Genomic DNA, 24981 nt, shown 5'->3' with positions numbered 1-24981 from the left:
GGCCTAAACAAAAACAAAGTGGCTACTAAAGTCTTAAGCAGTTAATGAAGAGAGGCAAGGACAACTATGACTATGAAGATGACAAAGGAGACCCAGATCAGCCACCAAACCTGGGACCTGTCATGTCAAATGGGAACAGGACAAAGGTGGGCTGTTGGAATTCCCCCGGCTACATGACCACACATGCAAGGTTCAGTAGCCAAGCAAGGGGTCTTACGTTCTACATAATCCAAGCAGTGTGTGATCATGTAATATGCACACAGTGTGATCATGCAATCTATATGCCTGCATGGCGTAGCTCTATAAGCCCATGTGTGGGTGTGCAGGGGAATGTCTTCCAGAGGCCTGGTCACGTTCTTTCCAGTCCCTCCCTTCTCCTAATAAAACCCTTATAGTGGGTTTTGTTGTGCCTTGTGGCTTTTCTCACATGGTAACAGTGCCGCTTAATGAATAACATTGCGCCCTGCCGCATTAAAACCAACACGGGCACCATGCTGCTCAAGGCTGCCAACTCACCTGGAATGGGTATTTATTTTGACAGGGAATGATACCATCATCATTCTTCACTATTTCCACACACTTGATTTTCGAAATATCGATGAACCCCTTTCTGTATCTTTTCTGTGACAAGAGAAAAAAAGGAGGTGTATCACCACCACAGGACATAAGACTATTTAATAATTACATTTGAGGATGGAATTAGTGATTCAAAAGATTACTGCTTCAGAGAAGGCACAATAACAAACACAAAGATAGCCCAGTTGGTAAAAAGCTTGCCTTACAAGCATAAGGACTTGAGTTTGATGCCCCAGAAGCCATGTAGAAATAGCCAGGCACAGGTGCTTGTAAGCCTGATGCTAAGCAGGCAGATCCCTGGGGTTCAGTGACCAGCTAGCCTAGCGACAAACCCTAACCCTAACCCTAACCCTAGTGACAAATTCCAGGCCAATGGGGGAAAAAAAAGGGAGGCAGTTACTGAGAAACAAGCTATCTTCAGACCTATACACACACACACACACACATCACTAGATCCTTCCATTTCTAATGATAATTTGTTCTGTCCTTGCTTCAAAAGCCAAGAACAAATCCTCTGAAACAGAGATACAGACGCCCTTTCATTACCGTCTTCCCCTCTAGACACATATTTTGTTCCACCTCCTAACAACAGCATTCATTTAAAAGAATAACAAAGACCAAGCACACAGTACTCCATTTGCCGAGACGCGGACACACACTCTAACCAACCGCACTTCCTCCTATATGGAGGGGCCTCCCTTGGACCAGTGCAGAGTTCAGGATCACTGATGGGAAGTGGGCTGCCCATAAGCACATAAAACTCAGCCTCTACAATAGTGTGGAAGCTGGACTTCCTCATCAACCTCCCAGTCTCCCTGCTTACTGCAGATCTGCCAGCAGTCTATGAGGACGCACCCATACCCTTGAGCACATTAACTTCATACCTGGAAATTGATTCCAGGGAAGAATCCAAATAATAATAATAATAATAATAATAATAATAATAATAATAATAATACAAAAAACACATTCAAGGAACCAGAAATGTGTATGCATGAAAATCTAACAACAAATACAGTATAAAACATTTACTAAATAATACACTGATGCATTGCACACAGGAAATCTTCCAGAGACTAGGGTTACCTTTTTTTAAATATGTATATAAAAAAGAAGAGTAAGAAAGAACACAACTGCCCACCCCGAAATCAGCCACTGAAAATATTTTCTTTAAGCTGGCCCTGACGGCACAGGCCTGTATCCTAGACACTCAGGCAGCTGAGGCAGGAGGATCAAAAGTTCAAGGACTGCTGGGGCTAGACAGAGAGTTGAATGCTAGCCTGAGCTACTACATGAAACCTATCTTTAAAAAAGCGAAAGAAAAAGGCACAGAGGAGGGGTATGGAGAAGGCCAGTGTAGCTCAGCAGAGCACTCGCCTAGCCTATGGTAGGCCTATGGTTCAATCCACAGTACGAAAGTAAAAACTAAAAAGTCAGAAAGAAAATGATTTCATCCAACACTCTGCGGTCTCTTCCCCAGCCACAGCTGTGTTCTGTCCTCTCTACACTGTGCCCCAAAACCGACATGACATCTTCAAAGATAAGACTTCACAATCTGGACACAGTGGAGCACACCTTTAATCCCAGCACGCGGGAGGCAGAGGCAGGTGGATCTCTGTGAGTTCGAGGCCAGCCTGGGCTACAGAGTGAGACCCCGTCTTGGGGTGGGGGGACTTCACATCTGCCCCACTCCAGGCCGTCAATCAGCAGCTCCTAGCACACTAGCCTTATTTCCCTGTTACCCACTAGTACACATATTCTCTGTCAGCTGTCCAATATTCATCCCTCCCCCTTCCCTTCCTCATCCTTGTTTCCCTCCTTCCTCTCTCCCTCCCTCTGTCCCTCCCCTGCACCTTCAGATACTCTGATCAGCCTTCGTTTCGATCCCTGGTCCCTTGAAAGTGGGCTGCAGATCGCCTGTCCTCTCCACACCTAGCTGGGCCCTCGCTGCCGCTCCCCAGTCACATGCATCTCCTCCAGAGGCCACCAACACTGCCAGACAGGCATTCCCCCTCTCTTGTCCTTCCCTGGAGGGACAATCTCTGACACTTCAGTGAAAGGTCCACAGCCACTTCAAGGACAGGCTCCTCCTTCCTGCACCTCAGAGGCACTCTACGTTAACCCCTGTTTTTAAAAACAGGATAAAGAAGACACAGTTGCTGAAAGACTGCAGCTGACATTTCACAGATGCATGCCAGCTCTGTGCTCACAGCATCCTGTGGGGTAGCCCTAGTCTCCTCACTCTGCAGGTGATGAGATCATCGCTCACTCAAGCTGAACACAGTCCCTGAGGACCTCTACTGCTGCTGAAGCCCTCGGGCCCTAGGATGCCCCCCAGCAAGGAGTGAGAGGGTTGTGGAGTCAAGTCCCAGAGTGGACAATGGGGATGCTGAGCATGGAGTTCTCTAAGCCTGGTTCAAGTTCAAGGTCGGCCTGGTCTACATAGCTAGTTCCAGGACAACCAGGGCTACATGGAGTACAAGCTGCTAGGCTGTTCTCTTCCAGACATTTGCTTCTGCCTTTAGACGTCTAAACCAGCTCCTTCCTTCGGGCCAGCCAACGGCTTCATTCTTCTCCTTCCTTCCTGTGAGAACAACTAAATGCTCAACCTACACTTCCTTCCCACCCACTCCCCTGACCACTTGCAACCTTCAACCCCCACAGTTGGCTAGGAGCAACCACAGAGAAAAATTAAAAAGTCAGCGATGACCAAGCTCAGCGGACTTGCTAGGCTGCCTCTGCTTTCTGACCATAAGCGTGGCAACATGCTCTTCTTCAGTGGCTCTGCCTTTGGGCCATCCTGATTTTCCTTCTCTCCTCTTTCCCCTTGGTTTCTCAATCTGCATTTGCCTTGTGCCAACAGTGGTGTCCAAAACAACAAACAAACAAAAATCACAAAATAAGGAACGCTCACTCTCCCAGGAGTCTTCAGCCCTCAGGTAGCCTGCAAGGTAAGACCCATTTTACAGCTACCAAAACTAACCAGCCCACTCCAGCTTCCCTGTGGGAGAAACTGACACAGAAGTCACTATACCATGCACTAAGTGCTACATATAAAAAAGATGCTCAAAGGCCAGGTGTGGTGTCTCACACCTTTAATCCCAGCACTCCGAAGACAGAGGCAGGCGGATCTCTTGTGAGTTCAAGACCAGCCTGGTCTAGAGGATGAGTTATGGGACAGCCAGGGCTACACAGAGAAACCCTGTCTCAAAACAATAGAAAGGTACTCCAAGAATGGTGACTTTTATATCGGAAGTGAGGTAGCAGAAGGAGAAACCCCAGGGGAATGAACAAGCCATGCAAAGAAAATAACATTCCTACAAGACTCTCCTCATCTGTAAAATGGGAATAGTAGTATCAGTTCCCGACAGGCTTGGTATGAGGGTTAAATGAGCTAACACTGCAGACGTGCTCAAAAGAGTGTCTGGCTCAAAGTAACAGACTTGGGTTTATTTGCTAAATAAAAAAGCAAAAGCAGACAGAGTGACTGAAGACATCACAAGGCAGGATGGAAAGGTGACCAGGGGCCTTGTAAATAACCTGCTATACAATGCCTGGCCAGGCAGAGTTACCCACCCTGCTCCTAAAGACTACACTCACTATCAGGTAGAAGAAATTGCCAGAGTATCATCTTTCTGTTAGCGGGTCACATGTGTTCACTGTGAAACCTTAGAAATAGCAAACAGTCCTGTGAACCCTCATCCCTAACCCCCGGAGGCAACATCGCTGCTCTTGGGAGACTATTCTCACCACCCCTGCAACAGGAAGCTGTGTTCTGCTTCCAAAACACCTATCTCCAATCGCATCAACCTTGGGCTCTTGCCAGCCAGTGTCAGAGGTAGGTCGCTATTTCCAGAAAACTGGGGATGACTTTGATACTGGACTAATTTATACGTGCGCTCTATGAAAATCTCCTAACGTACTAATTAGTATCTTGGATCCCAAGACCTTCCAGTAGCACTGTCAGAGGTAGTGGAGAGACACAGGTCAACACAAACACAGGGAGCTTGGGGACCTGCATTCAGGGAAAGCCAGCTCCCTGCTTTCATCACAGAAAAGAATTCCACATGAGCCAGGGTGAAGCAAAGGTAACAAGTTTGCTAAGTGGAGACAAGGGATAACACGACCTTAAGAGAGGCTATGCGCTTAAGCTTTAAACGGGAATAGCTGGGGAACGGTAGGAAGGAGGACATTCAAGCATGTGTTGGCTCGGGAGGGTTCCACTCAGTTTCTAGCAGGGAAGCAGATACTTGTATACCCTTGGCTGAAGAAACGGTTCTCTTCTGGTCTGTCCTCTTTCCCAAGGCATGCAGCTATCAAAAAGCCCAAGGCAATGGAGGGTCAGGGAGGAAGGAGACAGCCAGACAGCCAGGTAAGGCAAATTACCGCTGGCAAGCAGCACTGACTGCCTGCCCCCGCATCAGACTGTGGCTCAGCTACACTGCTCAAAGGGTATGACCTACAGTCCAAAGATAAAATGAAGTTTTAAAGTCAGGCTGTGGTGGCACAGGCCTTTAATCCCAGCATTCAGGAGGCAGAGGCAGGTGGATCTCCGTGAGTTTGAGGCCAGCCTGGTCTACAGAATGAGTTCCAGGATAGCCAGGGCTATGCAGAGAAACCCTGTCTTTAAAAACAAGTTTTAAATTTAAGTCTAAAAATAAAAAATAAAAATCATTTGAGCTCATGAGCTGCTTAATCCTCTTAATGAATTTCCTTTTATCGATGAAACGGATTTGTGAGATGCACTGTTTAGGGATGAGAGAAGAGTGCTGCTGATGGTTATGATCAAGGTCAAGGACATTCTGACCCTAAGTGAGAGGCGTTCATCTGAACATCCCTGAATGAATGGCCCTTAGGAGGACATTGTCTCAGCAGGCAATCTTGACTTTATCCCTTGTGCTGAAATTTCTTGGACTCTCAGCCAGCAGGAAATGACCCCAAAATGAGGGGCTTCGTTCTCTTTCCAGGAACCCTTCATTTCCCCCATTTTTCTCTTCTGTCCCACGGCTGGAAGTTTGAGGGACTGGGGCAGTGGCCCAGCAGTTAAGAGTGCTTGCTGCTCCTCCACAGTAGCCAAGTTTGGTTCCCAGCATGCAGTGAGCAGCTCGCACAGCCTGCCTCTCCGGCTCCAGGAAGACCAGAAGTCCTCTACCGGCCTCTATGGACAGCTGCACTCACATGTACATACTTTTGAGTTGTTCCTTCACTGCCTTAGTCTGCCAGCCCCAGGGCTGTGTGCCAAAGTCTCAGGGTTAGGGTAGAGGGCAGAGGGTCTCGACAAGGCTTCACAGGAATGCTGTGGGTAGAAGAGGGGGTGATTCCTAATTTGGGAATGAGAAAGCCTAGAAGTGGGTGGGGGTGATGCTAGGAGAAGCTGGGGGGTTTTAAGGAAGTCACATTCAGACCTGGTTTTCAAAGGATAAATAACGGTTTCTCTTTAGAGAAAGCAAAGAAAGTACTGGGCGGCAAAAAAACAAAAGAGCTCACAGCATTTGGGGAACTGAAAGATATGCACAATAGCTGAACTCAGGGTGGATCAGAAGTGTAGGAAATGACCCAAAGACCAAATTAGGCAATGCTGACCAAATTAGGCAATGCTCACATACAAGGCTGAAGAACTGGGGTCTATCCTGACGGAGTCTCAATGGGTAACAAGGAGTGTTATACAAGGCATATTTCTGAAAAAAAAAAGTAATTATTGTTGGGGACATACCATACTCCAAACCATTTATCACTCTTCCCACCATATTCTCAGCGCTCACAAAGTTCTGTGGACCCTTCCTCCGAAGCTCTCCTGTGCTAATAATTAGCTGTTCTTACCACACTGGAGGTTCAACTCAGAATTCAGCTGTGCATGAACAGTGGTAAAATGGAGTTTGAGTGACACCATGAGCCATGACAGAGAAAAGCAAAGGACAATCAGGTTGGAGCCTGCAAAGCTGGGGAGGGTTTGAGTGACTATTGAATAAGCAGCTGCAGACGTTTGGAAACAGCTGGAAATGCTTAGTACCACCCTCAGTGTAGACAAATGTTTCTGCTCTCCACAGTGCTTGTGCAGGAGGCACAGTAGTGCCTAATTCCCTCCACATCTCAAGGTGCCCCTGGCAGGTCAGGCAGCTTGAGGAATGAAAAGGCCTGCCGCCACGCTAGGTTACTCACGGGGCACCCAAAGTTATCGTCAGAGTCATGTGCTCTTGTATGGCTGGTCCCATGTAACTCTTGGTCCCCCTTGAAACTCTTGGTACGACAGCTCTTCAAAACCATCCCGGAACCCTGAGAAGCCAGGGGCCTTTGAGAAGTATTATCAGAAACAAGAAAGGCTCTCTCTCTCTCTGCCCCTCTCTCGATGATAGAGATAGATAGATAGATGGATGGATGGATGGATGGATGGATGGATGGATAGATAGACAGACAGATAGATCTTTAAATTTTCTTTCACTAACACAATTAATTCATGATTGCTATAATCTACTCTATATTTCTGTGAATATTGGGGCCTGACGAGAAATAACCAACATCATTATTTTTTCATGTACATTTTACTGATGTAGCCTTTTTGCTCTTGCCCACAAAACTGAAAATGAAGGGGAAGTGAGACCTCCTCCTACTCACTTTTGACTATGCCAAGCTAGAAAGGCTGCCTCGCACTTGGATGTTGACTCAACAGCTAATGTACAAAGAACTGTGGCGGTAATGCTTTCTTGTGCTGGGGGGCGGTGTTCTCTCATGCACAGCTCCCGTGGGCTTTGCAAAGCTTTAAGTCCCCTGTGTACCATTCCAAAGCACTTTATAGAGGAAAGTAGACACCGAGATAAAAACAGAACTTGCCTAGAGCTACACACCGACTAGGTGGCAGAAAGAGTTAGAAGCAGGGGTGCAGCCTCTGAGACAGGCTTCCTGGCTCTTACAGTTTGAAAGGTCCAGATGATGGCACTCTCTGGGGTTAATGACGCCACCTTTGGGAGGTGGAGCCCCACTGAAGAAGTGGGGAGCAGGCCTTGGGTAACCTCCTTCTGATGTGTCTCTACTTCTACTCACACTCCTGCTCCCACAGGTTTGAGCCCTCCCTACCATAGTGACTTCCCCGTGATAGACCGTACCCTTAAAACATGAGCCATGATCCATCATCCCTCCTCTAAGTTACTTCTTGTCCTGTATTTGGTCAAAAACCTGTGGGCATATCTGTGAAGGATTATCTGGATTAGGCTAACTGAAGCAGAAAGACCCTTCCTAAATGTAGATGCCACCATTCCTGGGCTGGGATCCCAGACTGAATGAAAGAGAGAAAGGGAGCTAAGTGCCAGACTCCATCACTTTCTGCTCCTTGACTGTGGATGCAACATGACCTCAAGCTCCTGCCGCCATGATGGATGCATGCAAGCCATGAGACAAAGCGTGTCTTTGCTTCCCTCAGTGACTTCTGTTAGGTGTTTTCACAAGAAAGAGTACCCAGAGGGTGTGCTCTGTTCTTGAGTTGGGAAACCCATCTCTTGCACCCCCAAACACCAGAGCTCCATCTTCTTCACTTTGGGGACTAAGGCCACACCTTCCTCTCCACCTCTAGGTCTCAATTTTCTGGCTACAGATTGAAAAGTTCCACCACTGGTTCCTATGATTCTCAGGCTTTATGACTTGACCCAAATTATCACTGGCTTTGGAATCTCTAGATTGCAGGGGGCAGACCGTGGCACTTCTCAACTCCATGGTCACAGAAGCCCATTCTTATAACCAATCTTATATATTTAATATATAACAAATCCCCTACATACATATGCACATATACATACACATAACAAACACACACATACTTTTACCTTACTAGTTCTGATGCTTTGGAGAACCCTCACTAACATAAATTATCTTTTACAAAAACTCTGGGAAGCTGCCAGGAAACTGAGTATCTGAGGAGGTTGTGAGGTCAACTGAATATCACAAGACGCTGAGCAAAAAGTGAACCCAAGTCTCTCAAAAAAATTTTTACCTAAAATACTGTCACCCAACACCAGGTTTCTCAAGCTCGAATACGTCTGGGCACTTCAAGAAGGGTAATCACACTGCATTCACCACTAACATTCCCTCACTGTGGGCCAGCTACTGCATTAGTCTTGTACACAGATAATTTCAGTCTGTCCTCAAAGTATTATAACATGAGAACTCTGGACACACCATTTTACACATGAACAAACCAAGCCACAGAGAATATAATTACCTCAAAGTCACAATCATGCCCAAATTTGAACTAAGTCCTGAATTCTTTAATGCTGTATACATTTCATTCATTTGAAATCACTTGGCTATGGACAGACATAACACAGAGTGTAAAGGTCTTATGCTTATAGTGCTTGTGCAGTTATAAGAGCAAAACAAGTTAACAAGCTAAATATGAACAAAATACAAATGAAGGGAGGTAAAGATGACAATGGGTTGGGGTGTGATAAAATGGCAGTCAGTTGGAGCCAAATCTCTCCTGTAGGAAGTCTTTGGGTGCTCACAGGCTGCTTGACTGTGTGGCATGTACACTCCCCCACCCTTTCTCTCAGTTCCAGCTGGGAAGAACTCTTGGTACACTCACCACCACTCTACCATCCGGCCATCCAGTGCCACCACACAGTTTCAGATCCAGTCAGCCTCAGTTCCTAGTCAAGGCACTAAACCAGACAAATCCAAAGACGGTGCTGACACAGCATGTCTACATCAGAGGCATCCAGAGAATGCAGCCCCCAAAAGAAACTAAAAACATATAGTTATGTATATGAACTATTACGGCGAGAGAATAAAATGTGGCTATCTAACTAAAGAGACACAATTGACAACTCCTAGAACCTGCAGTCCTCAACACATACATAGGACCAAAGCTTGTGCCAGCATCCACTGCACTTCACCTTGGCAATCTGTGTCTATTTTAATCCCAACCTCGCCTTGGTCATTGCTTTATTCAGCCATGTTCAAACTACTGGCTCTATATCCTTCTGGAAAATCCTGGACACCAAAGTATCACAACAGAGGTCAAAATATACACAATCCATTGACCTTGGAAACTTTACAAGCAGGTGTTTGCTCAGGTTAAGAGAGATGGTGTTTGCTGTTCAAGTTCAATATGGGAAGGGTACAGAGGTCCCATCTGCTCATCCACGGAAAAGAGGGACACAGTCTACCAAAAATCTCACATAAGCCCCCAAAGGCCTATTCAGAAGGGCAACTGTTTCCTCTTCCACTTGGTCCAGAATTCAAAGAACAAGTCCCCAGAGTGGCAGATGCCATTAATTAGGGCAAGTCAGGGACATGCTGGGTGGCCATGGCCCTTTTTTTTGTGTCCACTGGAAATAATTGGATACAGACCCTTGCAGGATCAGGGAAAGTAGAATACATAAACTGCAAAGGGTTTTCTAATTTGGTGGTTGATGAATACGAATGAGATCTGGTGTAGAGCAAGAACACTACAGCCTAGCATTCTACGGCGGGTGCTTCACGTCTGATAAAATGCCATTCTTAAAAGAGAAAAGGGGGGGGGAGGGCTTACATTAACAAGTTAGTGGTTAGCCCTAAGAGTGGCTTCACTGTGAAGACTAAGGCTTTTAAAGCCACGTTCTTATCGCTGCTCGGGCTGTTGGCTAGGGTCAAGTGCTAAGTAATATACACGCAGTAAAAAATGGGATGTTGAAAAACTCATGGCAAAACTTTCACTTCCATTTCCAAAATCTCAGAATAACATTCGCCTAAGACTGCACCGATGCAGGCGATTACAGTCCCTAGAGATACATTTAACTGTGCCTACCGGTCCCATCAAAACCCTCCCAGACCCAATAACTGCCCTCAGGATACTTCTCTGTCACTGCAGCTGGCGGTCACAGACCAGTACAGGTCACTTCCCTTCATCTTCACCAGCAAAAGAGAAGATAGGCCCGTAGATCTCTGGATTGGGCTTCTATAATTCACACTGACAGGTAGCATTTCGCTTCCATGATGGGGATGTCTGGCTGTCTGGCTGTCTGTCTTCATGTATTCAGTATTTTTTTCTTCCTAACAATTCATATCTTCATGAAGGTAGAAATAACTAGAATCGTGAACAGAATCTCCCATTACATTAAGCTTTGCGTGTGCCTGGTATTTGAGGACTAAGTGAGCAGCAGAGGCAACTAGCAACTCAGACAAGATACACTAGCCTAGACCTGGGGCTTTGGCATGGGAAAGAAAGCCATTAGCATCCCTACCAGAACCAGTGGCTAATCTGATAAAAAGTGACAGCCCTGTGTAGTCCCTTCAGTGTTACCCTGGGGTCACCCCAGGGCTAGGTTTCTATCTAGAAAGGTACAAGCTCGCAGCTTGTTTGGAACTTTGTTTCTACACATACCTAGAAAGTTCTTCCATGAAGGGAAGCCCTCTCTGCTAGCAGAAAGCACAGATACAAGGGTATGCAGATAAGTGTTGACTAAATGTACAAATTATGTGAAACTGAACCAAGCCTGAAGGAGCATTGCAAAAGCAGAGCCTTAACCTGCCCTTCAAACGCACTGTCCTGTAGCTATCTGCAGGGTTCTCTGCCTTTCTAATACTAACTGGCTGTGTCTGGGGAGATGGCTCAGTGAGTTAAGTGCTTACAGTGCATGATTTAGGACCTGAGTTCAGGTTCCTGAGAGCATATGTTAAAGCTGGGTGTGGTGTTTGGAATGAGAATGCCTCTCATAGGCTCACAGATTTGAATGCTTGGTCCCCATGAGGTAGAACTGTTTGGGAAGGATTAGAGGTGTGGCCTTATTAGAGGAGATGCATCACTGGGGGTGGGCTTTGAGGTTTCAAAAGTTCACACCATTCACAGTTAAGTCTCTCTCCTGACTCCTACCCCTGCCTCATGCTTGTGACTCAGATGTGAGCTCTCAGCTACTGCTCCAGCGCCATGCCTGCCTGCCTGCTGCCACCACAATGATCACGGACTTTAATCCCTCTGAAACGCTAAGCCCCTCTACTTCTACTACCTACAATAACATTCTTTCACTTAGTGTCCAAAAAAAATGAAACTTACAGAATTTTTTTTAACACCCCTTATCACTTAGACACATTCTATAGATACACCTATTTTTAAAGCAATTTCTTCTTCATCCTGGAGGCTTGAAGGCATCAAGGAAGTTGTGTTGGTATATTTAGGAAGGTAGTGCCAACACCATGCCCCTGCTTACACTGGAGATGCTCTGTCCTGTGGAGCTCATATGCTGAAGCCTCTGCAAAAGAGATGGTGTGATTGCCACAAGACAACCACATAGGGTTTGGGTGCTGGGACAGGTAACAGGCAGGAAAGCATGCTATGTGCTGCTTAATTGTACTGTTCTGTCCACTGTCAGGATATTTGAAATATGCTTTTAATAATTTTCTGTGAGAATACAGAAAGGGTCTATAATCAACTGCCAGAACTGAGACATGGGCATGTTTCTTAACTACCACCACCAAAGCTTGGGCTGTTCTTGGGGTGACAGGCACAGTGGACTCAAAACAGGAAGTGAGCCTTGGAAACCCAACAATCCTGATATTTACAACTGCTCTTAGCGGCCAAGCACACACAACAGTCTGCATCCAGCATGTTCAAAGTTCTCTACTGTTAACTAAGGAACTCTGGATTCTACTGAAGTGTCTCAGTGCCACCAACCAACAAGGTACTCTGAGGATCAGTCACACATGTTGTGGCAGTATCCATCTGCTCTTTTCACCTCCGCACTGCTGAATGAAACAGAGGTATCACCCCACACACCCACACAGCAACTGCCTGGATGTCTTCGAGGAATTATGCAGGCTATTCTCAGAAAACCAGTGAACATGTCTAGAACCTCTGCACTATCAAACATCAGCTTTTAAGTGCGTTCATGAAGAGAATAGGCTTCTCTTGCCAATTCACTAAGCCATCACACACTGCCATATTTATCGGACAAAAATGATCCAGTAGTGGTTATTTCAAACGATTCTGCTTAGTACAGTTTGAGCCTGCTCATATGCAAACAGCAGTCTGTACACTTACCACCATGGTAGTTCTGGTTTGGGTGACGTTCTGCTGAGTATCTACTACCTGTGTCAGCACCAGGACCTGAGTTTGATGTCCAGAATTCTATCACCACCACCACCACTACCTACACCCTACACACACACACACACACACACACACACACACACACACACACACGATGAAGAGGAATAAAGAAATGGGTGCTTGTAATGAGTGTTGAGAGTGGGGCGGGGGGGGGGAGATGGCCAGTGTCTGGAGTCTCCTGGGACATCTGATTCAACCTCTCTGCACCTCCTCCCCTAGCTATAAAATGTGACGAATAACAGCATCAAGAACTTTGTCAATCTGAAGGAAGAATTTAAACAGCCAATTCTTGCAGTGTTAACAGACAAAGCTGGAAGAAGGCAAGGCTACTAATACTCTCAAAACCACAGGAGGCCTGGGAAAGGTGAAAGCCTACGACACTAGACTTGGAAAGTCTCTCATACCTACCTTCAAGACTCCAACAAGGCGCATGGGAGGGCTGGTGTCAAACCTCAGCTGTCTTACCAAATAAAATGGGATGAGAGTATGGTTTGGGACATGATGAACGAAGCAAGATCTCTAACGTTTTAAGAGAACAACAGGAATTCTCCACTACCCACCAACATCTAGTCTTTTCTTCTTCTTTTTTTGTTTTTCTGACACAGGATCTTGCTGTAAGTCCTGACTACCTGAAAGTATGCAGAGCTACTGGACTCGAACTTGCAGTGATCCTCCTGAATCCGTTCCCCAAGTTCTGGGGTGACAGCCCTGTGCCACCGCGTCTAGCTTCAACATCTGTTGTTTTCAACTAAACAGCTTACCTTGACTTCCTTGGCTTTTGCAAATCTTTTCTAAAAAGATGACTGGGGCTTCATGTGACTGGGCTATTTTTACCCTTTGAGGCTACTTCAGTGCCCTCCACTTACAGCATGCAACCAGAACCGGGACTGACTGACTCATCTGGAGGCCATGAGCACTTCCCAGTCTTTAGTGCCCAAGAGCAGGGGACACGTTTGGCCAAAGGCTTCTCTTCCTTCAGTGAAGCAGTAAAAGTTCAAGGGTATGTGTATACCAGTCAGGCAAGCTTCAACAACGGCCTCGGATGCCGGCAAATATCAACACCGATACATGTTGGATTCCTCTGCAAAGCACCATGTGGCCAGCTGAAAGCAATCAGAGACTTATCTAGGGGTGGCACAGTGTAGTGGCTCTGAGCTTTGGGATCACCCTGCCTGTGCTTGGCTCCTGACTCTGCCTGGGACGCTGGGCAAGTTCTTTGACCTCTCTGTTCTTTGATTTCCTCTTCTGGAAAAGGAGAATGAGTGTGTTTACCTCCCAGTCATGAGAATCGAGGTCTGTACTTACAAAGCATATTGCCATACAGTGAGCCCTACAGGAAGGGGGCACCACCCCCGTAGACCACCGAGGAAGGTGACTATTTTCCATGAAAAGCACTGTGAAAATAGCAGGCAGGTACAGGAAAGGTGCATGGGCCTGCCTTCTTCCTGAAGGGAGGGGCGGGGAGGGGGCAGGGCTTTCTACCGCAGCAAGAGGAAACATCAGCTTGGTCAAGGAGCTGACAAAGACCCATGTGTGGTTTGAATGGGAAATGTCCCCTAGGGTGCATATTTAAATATTAGGCTGTGCTGTGTGGAAAGGCTATAGAGCAGGGGTTCTCAATCTCCCTAATGTTGCGACCCTTTAATAAAGCTCCTCGTGTTGTGGTGACCCCCAGCCACACCATAATGTTCATTGCTACTTCATAACTGTAATTTTGCTACTGTTGTGAATTGTAATATAAATATCCAATACGCAGCTCCTCTATCCCCTCACCCGGTGGGGCTCACGACCCACCGGTTGAGAACCACTACTGTAGATCAACAGCTAGGCCCCATTAGTGACGGTGGGTCATAGGAGCCAGGTCTTGGGTCACAGCCTGGCGCTGCTTCAGATTCTGCTCTCTGCCTTCTGCTCTGGCTGCTATGAAGAGAGCTCTGTCTCCCACACACTCCCACTGCTGTGGAGAAGCTTTCCCCGCCATGATGGACTGAAACTATGGGCCAAAGTACATCTTTCCTCTCGCCAGCTTCTCTGTCAGGAATTCTGCACAACACAAAAGCAGTTAACAATCGTGCAGGCCCCGTGCAGGCCACCTTTACCAGCCTTGTTTTTGTGCTAGCCAAAGCCCCTCCAGCTTGTCACCTTTTTCCAGCTTGTCAGCCGGGAACATGAGCTTTCAGCTCTAACCCACATTTTTACATCTTCCTTCTCCTTACGAAGATGCCCACGCACTTGGAAGAATTACTGGCTTTCTTGTGTTTATCTTTTGGTAGTCTGATTTTTAGGGCCTCAGCCAGAAAAACTAAAATAAGCAGAGAAGAAGAGGGGTCTCCCCCTCCTCTACATGCTGTATAAGTATTTGTTTAAAAAAAAAAAAAAAAAACTTAAAAAAAAGCTTCCAAGCCCTTCTGTTCCTAAGCCAGAAGCCAATCTTGATTTTTCACTATGCAAAGTATATATCAGGCACATCGAGGAAGGGATGAGGGGAATGGTGTTCTCCTCCATCTCTGATTCCACCATCTTCCTGTCTTCTAAGCCAACCTGACAGAGGGATCTGGAATATTCCACCAGATGTGCACACACACATAGCCTTGCAGAGACGGTACTTGCTCCATTGACATGTGAGGAAATGGAGACTCTGAGTCTGATCCAATGCCCACTGTCACAGCTGGAGGATGAGAGCAGCTGGCTGGTTCCAAAGCCTGCAGCATGTGCCCCTGGGAAGCCACCTCCCTTTAGGATAAGCAGCATCAAATGAGCTTAGAGTAATGGTTCCAGATACCATTCTGAGTCCTGCTCTGTGTCTCTGGCCCCCGTGCTGGGCGGCTCTCTCTCATCCTTCTTTTCTGAGATGTGACACACAGAAGTCTATCACAGGCCCCCTCGGTCCTAGATCCTACATTCAGCAAAGAAAGAGAGTAATATAATCATGCTGATAACAAACTAAAACCTACTCATGTTAAAACAGAGACAAGTAATAAAAAGTAAAAGTGGGAAATGCCATTACATAGAGAAGCACATATGTTGGGTGTTGAATTGTTGTTGTGGGTGGTGCCTAAGAATTGATTGACCCTAGGGTCTGCAGCATGCTGGGCACATCCACTGCACTGAGCTGCATCCCAGTTCCACACAGAGAAACCAAACCTAGTCAGGAATGATGAAAAGGAACTAGGGAAGATGTGCTCATTGTGCTGAGGCTGAAATGGACAGGACTGAGTCAGTCAGGGAGGGAGATGTGCTCTAGAAAGAGAATACAGCCAATGCCTAGTCTCCATACTGGGATGTGGAGGCACCATTCAAGGATCAGAACTCAGGAGAGAGAGAGAAAGAGAGAGAGAGAGAGAGAGAGAGAGAGAGAGAGGGAGATGAAGAGAAGAAGAAGGGATGCTGATCCCTGAGAGCTGGGTAGGTAGTGGCTATCCATCTGGGATGTACATGGGAACAATGTGACATTCTCAATGAGTCATAGGGAAGCACACAATTATATTTGTCTTTTTATCACTGTGTAAGCAGACTGGAGAATGGAAACAGGAGCCTGTTAGCATGCACAGAGATTGCTAGCTGTCTACCACAATACCCATTATTCTCTTACTAATGACTCCCACTTTGAGGTAGGAATGCTGTTGTCCGGAATGAAAGAGTCTGCACCTAGATCTGATCACGTGGCTCGGTTCTGACCAGTAAGATTGATGGCAAGTCTTTGTGCGGAAACACAAGGTTGTTAAAGGGAGCCGGCTCTGGTGGGAGAGGTCCTCTCCTGCCCATCTGCCTTTCTTGCCTCTTTCAGCTTTCACTCAGTTAAGATGGCTAGAGTACCAGTGGCCCTCGCAGGCCACAGTAAAAGACCTAAGCTAGAATGATGGCAAGAAAGGCAAGAATCAAGATCTCTAGTTCGGATCCAGCCCTGCGAGTTCCGAATGGCTGCCTCCAGGCTTTACTCCCAACATCCACACGGAGAGAGGAAAAATAGTTTCTATATTTGTAACCAGTGTTGCTCAGGGGTTTCACCGGAACAGGTAACTGAGTCCTCACACAGACAAGTGTTATTGCATTCACCCAAGAAGCAGTGGTGGCTTGGATTGTGGTGCTGGGAGAGATAAAGAGCAAATGGGTGGGCTGAGCTATCGACAGAAAGTGGAATCACAGAACCAGATGAGTCCAGACTTCAGAGTACATGGCACTGAAATGCAGGAATCGGGACAATCATCAGGACAAGATACTAACAGAAGCCGTGGGAAAGACAGTGTCTCCTCAGACACATGCCGGGTGGGAAGCAAGAGTGAACAATGGGCTACATTTGAGAAGCATGTCAGGAAAGGATAGTCTTTGAAGGAGACAAGAAGCCACCAGAACAAGAGCCATGGAACTCACATGGGCAGACGCTGCCAAGCATTTACTGTACAAAGAGCAAGGGCCATCGAGGAGGCCCAGGAGTCTTCCAGCTGTGAAGGTAGGATTGAGAAGAGCCTCCCTGCAGCTGAAGAAGGAGAACCGAGGGGTGGAGGTCATGCGTGCTGACATGTGGCTTTAATAGCAGCACTTGGGAAGCAGCAGCAGGTAGATCTCTGTGAGTCTGAGGTAAACCTGAACTACATATGGGATTCCAGGACAGCCAGGGCTACATACCATGCCCACCTACTGCCCCCCAAAAAAGGGATGAAGGGATTAGAAAGCTCGATGATCTGATTCTGGTGAGGGTGAGGAGGGTGGATATATGTTTGTTGTCTATGGGTTTGACAGTTATCAAGTAAAGAATTAGCAGACAGTGTGCAAAGAAAGTTCTTAAGAACAATGGTTTTGAGTCAGGCATGGTGACTGACTCACGCTTATATTCCTAGCCCTCTGACGGCTGAAGCAAGAGAATCACAAGTCTGAGGTCAGCCTAGACTACAAACAAGAGTGAAAATTTGTCTCAAGCAACAACAACAACAAAAACAAAAACTATGGCTTTTGAAAAGCACAGGACAGGAAGACCTAATGCATTTTTGTAAGTATCAAGAAGATAACAGCACTGGAGCCTGTGGCTAAACTCTGCATTTCTACAACATCAACAAACCCAAGCTGAGTGCATACAAAAAAGAAGCAGGCCCACAGTGCTGACCTGGAAATCTTTTTAGGGAACCCAGGAATGCATCTACACTCAGGTTCCTAATTACCGCCTCCACCTGAAGAGACAAGGTGGGGGCAGACTGTGGGTGGTCCCCATGACAGGAGAAGCAGGGGAAATTATTCATGTGTACCTGACCCCTAGAACCACTTGGTTCATCTCACTGAGCCGGCAATGAGCCATGGTGGAAGCCCCCCGAACACACTAGTTTGTTGAAGGTGGACAGACTGCTCTTCCCCATCCCCCACAACACACACACACACACACACACACACACACACACACACACACACACACACACCAGGGAAGTTCTCTCAAACAGTAATCTTAAAATGTCCACTTCTGATTAAAAATACTATGCAATCAATTTCAGCTACGCATCATTAAAGCTTTAGAGGAATGTGAGGTAGAGGGCCAGGCACTTGGTTTTCCAAATCAGAACTGAAATGGGTTCAAAGTGTCCTGAGAGTTCACAACAGCCATTATTACTGACTTTCCTTCGAGGCTCGCTCAAGCCAGGCTTTGCTCTAAACTTACTGATGTCCCTTTCAGATGCATCGCTTACCTGAGTGTCCCAGCGCCCCTATAAGGTTGTGACTGTCTGTCACCACCTCCATAAGTGTCCCAGCGCCCCTATAAGGTTGTGACTGTCACCACCTCCATTTCACAGTTGAGGACACTGATGCATCGACCTGCTCAGTGTCATGTGAACCACTGAGTGTGAACAAGGACCACTGGATGTCAAGACCAGTGCTCTGTAAGTCAGTCAGAAACTCTGCTCTACCCAACGCTCACAAAGACTTCTTCTGGCCTTCACACCCAAGGAGTGGGAAACAATTTAAAAAACCACAGCAGGAAAAGAAGTCTCCCCTTGACTTGAGGACTGAGAGGGAGTGAGCTGCCTGTGTGTCCTTACCCTCAGTCTGTGATGGAAACTCAGAAGAAAAGGGAGCGGCCTCTCGGCACAAAGGCTGGCTCCTCCCCAGAACAGCCCCTCCGCTGAAGAGTCCCTGGAATGTGCCCAGACAACTGGACACCCACAAAGAACTCAGTTACCTCTGCACGTGACCCAGGCACAGAGGAAGCCAGGCTGGGGGGAAAAAAAGCTTCTCTTAGACTAACTTCACCAGTGCAGAAAGTAAATGTGAGGAGACGTGGTGTCTGGGGTTCTGGAACACAAACTGCAGAGCTCAGCTGTTCTGGTCAAAGCCTTTCATGGGGAAAAAAAAAGTCACCAAGAATTCAGAGTCAGGCGTGTGAAGCCACTAGGGACCATCTGTGTTAGGCAGTCAGAATTCATCACACTTGGGAACACCACAGAAACTTCCAAGCCCAGTCCTGTTCCGCACAGAGGAACTGGGAGGGCAGGCTTAGAGAGCCGCACAACATCCAGTTGTCTACATGTCAGAGACAAGCTCCTTCCACCTGCACTTCTCCCCTTCTACATCTGGTCCCTGGGCAGACAGCAGCACACCATGATGGACAGCTAGTCTTCAGCAGGCTTGAGGACGCTGTCACTGTTCCCAGCTCTGAGTGACTCACTGGGCTAAAACACTTTATAAAAACAAAACGGTTTCTCTGAATGCCTGTTTTCGACCTGGAAGTCTGGAGTTGGGGGCACACAAGGAAGAAGGCACTGAGTCTACTCACTGCAGGATCTAATTAAGCATGTCTGAGGTGACTCCCCCGGAAGCAGGCTTTTGGAAGCTCACACTGTGGTTCCTCACAGACTTCATTATGTGAGCCTTCCCTTTCTTCATTGGACTCTGCATCGTTTCCCTTAACAAATGACAGTCTTGAACACAGCAGTGTGCTACATTTTGTCAGTCTGCAAATCACCAAGCCTGGGGGTAGACTAGGAAAACTCCAATCCATAATACTTGATGAACAGTAGCGCACTACTCTGCTATAACAAAGACCTGGGTTATTTAAACCCTCACTTTGACACTAATTAGGAGTCAGTAAGCTGGTTAATTAAGTCCCCTCAGCTTAGAATTTCTCTTAAAACAGTACAGCCTGCCTCAAAGATAGTGTTTAAAGAATTGGGATAGATAATCAATATTAAATCCTTTTCAGACAAACATGTGAATGGCACTGTGGCTTTGCAGTGTCCCACATACACAGCAGGGCAGCCTCAGTGGCGTCCCCTTACACCCTCCTCCCTCCACTGTGCTGGAGTCTCTGAGAACATCCTTAACTAGCCCTGTCCTCAACATCATGTTGGATGGACATCAGACAGCAGACACAGTGGAAATACCAATACCCCAGAACTTGACAAAGCTAAAGACCAGGTCTAACCATTGATTAGACGCTCAGCAGTGTCTGCCTGAGGCAAAACTACAATGAGACAACACTTCACAGCCACCAGGAAGGCCACAGGTACACAGGAGCAACGAGAGTGGTGGAGGATTTGCTGAACACAGGTGTGATAGCACACACCTGTAATGCAAGCACTCAAGATGCTGAAGAAGGAGGATCACAAGTTCAAAGCCAGCCCAGCACCAATAAACAAAGAGTAATCATAGCTCTTTAAGGCAGAGCAATTCAACTTCTATACACAAGAGAAATGAAAGCCTATGTTGACACAAAAGCATGAATGTTCATAGCAGCTGTTCACAATAGCCAAAATATAACAGTAATCAAAATATCTATCCATATGAACCAATAGAATATGGTACATCCATACAACAGAGTATTATGTAGCCAGAAAAAAGGAATGAACTATAAACACATACTACCACATGAACAAAAGATTACTTACCATGCAATCCTATCTATGTCAAAATCCAGTACAATCCAGTCCACAGACAGAAAGCAAGCTGATGGTTGGTAGGAGCTGAGAGGAGTGGGGGATTGAGTTTGTTTTTAATGGGGACAATTTCTGTTTGGGTTGATGAAACTAAATCTTTGTGGCATTTATACAACAGTGAGGTCACTGACTTGTTCCTTTAAATGGTTACAATAGTAAGCTTAGGTTATGCTTATTTTACCACAATAAGAGGAAATATATACATGAGCACACACGTGTGCGTGCACACACACACACACACACACACACACACACACACACACACACACCAAATAATAAATACAAAATTGCAATTTAATTTCAGAAGAAGAGAGCTAGAAAACCACAAACCCCAAACACATGTATAAAGCATATACAGACAATGGCTTGATTTAGAATACACATTCTATATCTTGCAAAAAGTAAACAAAAGGCCGACAACCTAAGAGAAAAATGTCCAAATGGACAACCAAGAGTAGACACAAATGGACCTTGAACTCTAATTTTCTTAAATCCCAAGGTAGCTGCCACTTTCCACAGTGCATCCTTCCTTAAGAAACATAATGCACAGTGTTTCCTAAGGAACAGGGGTAAAGGGACTGGCACAGGGCGCCCTTCTCAAGGTCCACCATACGGAGCCAGAGGAAGGGAACCGGAAGGAAGTGCATGTGCCAAGGTGGTCAGTGAAGATGTATCAGGAAGTCCCCCTGGGTGGAGAGCAGCACAGTGTGGTTTAACAGTCAGTGTGCACGTCAGAGAGATCAGACATCTTGAGGCACAGAGTCAAATGGCAGTGCACCTGACTTGGCTGTCCCTGGGTTCTTCACTTGTGAATCAGTGTGACAAAGTGGTGGATGATTGACAGGCATAATTTATGGGAATGCTGATAAGATGGAGTCACAAGGGCACATATGCAGAACCTCCGTACCTCCAAGGACCTCCATATCAAATTTCTTCATAGAAAGGAACCCTGAACCCTCCCTAGGCACCATGACACCATAGTACCTCTGGAAAACCGAGAGTCCAGGGTAATCAGAGAGCCCCAGCACCCGCCAACAACCCTGCCCGCAAGGATGAGGAATACGCACTGCAGGTGAGAAAGCCAGGCTGACTCCCCTGCAGAGCCCAGGCAGTGTGAGGAACTTGCAGGAGCCCACAGAGGTAGAATGGGGCCTCATCAGGCTGCGAGCTCAGCTGGACCAGAGTCATTCTCTCTATTAACTCTATTTCTCCCATGCTTTACCAACTGACTGGCCCTCCACCATGCTCAGGTAAGAGAGCTGAATCCCATATTACAAAGGAAAGCACGTGACTCTGCTACCAGCAGGTTACACCCCAACCCTTAATGAGGATCAAAATGTGCATGCTGCCCTCTCGTCAGCAAAGAGTGGGGCCTGCTCGTGTGCCTCCCTCATACCATATAATAATGGGGGACATGTCTTCCCCACAGCTGACTACGAAGGACCAGATAGTTTGTAAAGTTTCGGGTTCGATTCCCAACACAATTGTCTGTAACTCCAGCTCCAGGGGATCTAACACCCTCGCACAGACACACATACAGGCCAAACACCAATGCACATGAAATAAATAAATTTTTAAAAACAGCTTCTTGCTCACTTGTTTACTTAATAAACAACCGCACTGTCACATTTTTAACAGGTTTTTTTTTATATTTGATAATTTTAGAGATTGTTTTCTGAAATGAAAAGAAAATGGTGAAGCAAGGAGTAGTATTTTGTGCCTGTATCCAGTGTGTGGGGCAGCCTTAGGTTACATAGTGAGTTTGAGACATCCCTGAGCTACTTTTAAAAAAACAAAAAAACCTTAAAACTTGAAAACAGAAAGACAAATGTACAGTTGGGCTAAGAAAGAGGTATCAGTTTTCACTGGTAATCATTAAACGTGACCATTTGTCTTGGAGGTACAGTCTATTCACAAAGCCCAAAACTACCAGTGTCAGGAGACAGTAAAACAATTCACACTGTTGTGTTCGCTGCAGAGGGACACATGTGCTTCTAAAGTCCCTTCTGCATATACTTTGCCACTTTTTCAAAACAATTCAAAATGTGGTTTGTCATGTGATGTCTTCTGGTGGTTGTTTGTATACAATAACTACTTTGTACTCTGGCAGAGATTAACATCAGTAAATACTTAAAAAAAAAAAACCAGAACAACCTATTTCTAAATTTAAATAATGGATGTCCTCTAAACAACAAAAAGGAACTAGATGAAAACAGCAACCATGTAATAGTGTCTAAAGACATTTCTGCTTTCCCTACATACTTTCTGATCACATCACTGAGACCATCAACAGCAGAAACTTCCCTGAGTTAATAGGTGTGAAGTACTGCCTGACATGCTTAAATTATTAAACAACAATTTGGAGCCTTGGGGAAATTATCACGTACTGATAGTTGGTCAGGGAAAACAGGAGCACTAATAACACAGGAATGAATGTGCAGAAGTTTGGAAGAAGGGAGGCATTTACCCAGGGAATGTCCAAAATGTCCCATGAAGATGAGCTGGGCCAGGACCAGGATAACCAGAGAGAAGGGGCTGTGGTGCTTAACAGGAACAAGGCTTTAAAGGTAGGAGGATGATAACATTCTTTTTTTTTTTTTTTTTTTTTTTTTTTGGTTTTTCGAGACAGGGTTTCTCTGTGTAGCTTTGGGCCTTTCCTGGAACTCATTTTGTAGACCAGGCTGGCCTCGAACTCACAGTGATCCACCTGGCTCTGCCTCCCAAGTGCTGGGATTAAAGGCATGTACCACCACCGCCTGTCGGATGACAACATTCTTAAGCAAAAGTACCTGGGCAATCATCAATCAGACCATCCCCTACTCACACCCTCCTCCCCTGGAGCTGGGATTGAACCCAATGTCTCAGGATTCATTGGCTCTCCCACTACATGGGCTCCATGCTGATCCTGCTGGGATCTGCTATAACTTCATACCACCCAGTCATCTGATAAGGTAGAGTGCCCTTACTTGTTTGCACAACTCCCCCCAGTTCAGTTTCCAGAACTCAAGTGGTGTAATCAGAAAGCTGCTGTTTGGTCCAGGCTGATTATCAGTTACTGGATGACCTGGTGCAAATCATCTCCTTTACCCTGAGTTTCTAAAACTGGAAAATCTGGAGGTCGTTCTTCGAAGTCTCTTCAAGCTCTAAAAACATGTAACTCTCCATTATGACAAACCATTACCCCTTTGTATGAGTGACCATTCATTACACACATCCACATAGGTTTAGGATAAATAAAAGTTCCAGACTCACCAAGTCTCAGGGCCTTTGCACAGACTATCCCCCTTTGCATGAGTGATTTCTCTCTGCCTAACCTTTCTCATGTTCCTGCTCTGGGAAGACCATCTGAAAACCTTTACAACCCCTCCCAAGCTCTATACATCAAGAAAAAAATCACAATAGTTTCTCTTTGCAACTAAAACACATTCCATTCCGTAAATTTGATTTCTTTTTAAACAGTCTCCCAAGGTAAATCCAATCATTCCTATTCTGTGTGTGTGTGTGTGTGTGTGTGTGTGTGTGTGTGTGTGTGTGTGTGTTGGGGTAGGGTGTGTGTGTGTGTGCGCACACACACACATACCACTGGTGTCAGCCCTCACCTCCCTGCACCATCAACCAACACTTAGAGGAAACTGGGAATCCCCAGGAAGCAGCTCCAGGACTCCAAGAACCTCTAGCCAGCAGTTCCGGGCCCAACAGAAACAAAATGCTGGTTACATAAACTGACATCAGAGAGCTTCGAAAGAAATCTCTGCAAGACACTGCCCACAGCTCTGATGGACAAGCCCGTCGCTTCAAGGCAGACAAATGGAAAGAGAGAGGTGGAGAGAAACAGTTGAGCTCAACTACCCTACTTCCCAAACTTTCGGGAAGCCAAATTTTCATAATTGCCTTCAATCCCTTTAGCAGTCTTTTGAATATATTCAGTGGGGAAAAAAGAGCTAAATAAAACTCTGATGCAAACTTGACTGTTGGTTATCACTAAAAATTGCCAAGAGCTAAGGCTCGTGAAAATTCAATGAAGACAACTTTGATGGAAACTGTCTTGTTGGTATCACTAAGCACTGCTGAGAGCTAAGGTTTACAAGTGAATTAAACCAGACAATACCACTTCTGAGCAAAAATGCTGATTTTTCCCTGTTTTGTTTTGTTTTGTTTTGTTGGGTTCTTGCTTTGTTTTGGTTTGATTTGGTTTTGGTTTTGGTTTCTCAAGACAGTGTTCTCCTGTGTAGCTTTGGAGCCTGTTCTGGAACTCACTCTGTAGACCAGGTTGGCCTAGAACACTGAGATCCGCCTGCCTCTGCCTCTCCAGCGCTGGAATTAAAGGCGTGTGCCGCCACGGCCTGGCTGCTGATTTTTTCTCATAGCCCTTGTCTCTCTCATAATACAAACAACCACTGAGTAAAACACAACTGT

The 24981-nt window shown here is 46.2% G+C and overlaps 1 protein-coding gene across 1 annotated transcript in view; it reads right to left on the bottom strand.

The window, feature by feature from the left end:
• Tec (tec protein tyrosine kinase) overlaps positions 1-24981 on the bottom strand; it is a 105631-nt gene that overhangs the window by 33342 nt on the left and 47308 nt on the right. Inside the window, exon 4 of the mRNA XM_036201036.1 lies at positions 517-621. Within this exon, the coding sequence (XP_036056929.1) occupies positions 517-621 (105 nt within the window). The remainder of the gene's footprint in view (positions 1-516; positions 622-24981) is intronic.

This window comes from Onychomys torridus, chromosome 10 (genome assembly GCF_903995425.1).
Source record: "Onychomys torridus chromosome 10, mOncTor1.1, whole genome shotgun sequence".
Taxonomy (NCBI): domain Eukaryota; kingdom Metazoa; phylum Chordata; class Mammalia; order Rodentia; family Cricetidae; genus Onychomys; species Onychomys torridus.
The sequence above is the reverse complement of the archived record's forward strand: the minus strand, read 5'-3'. Positions and strand labels throughout refer to the sequence as shown.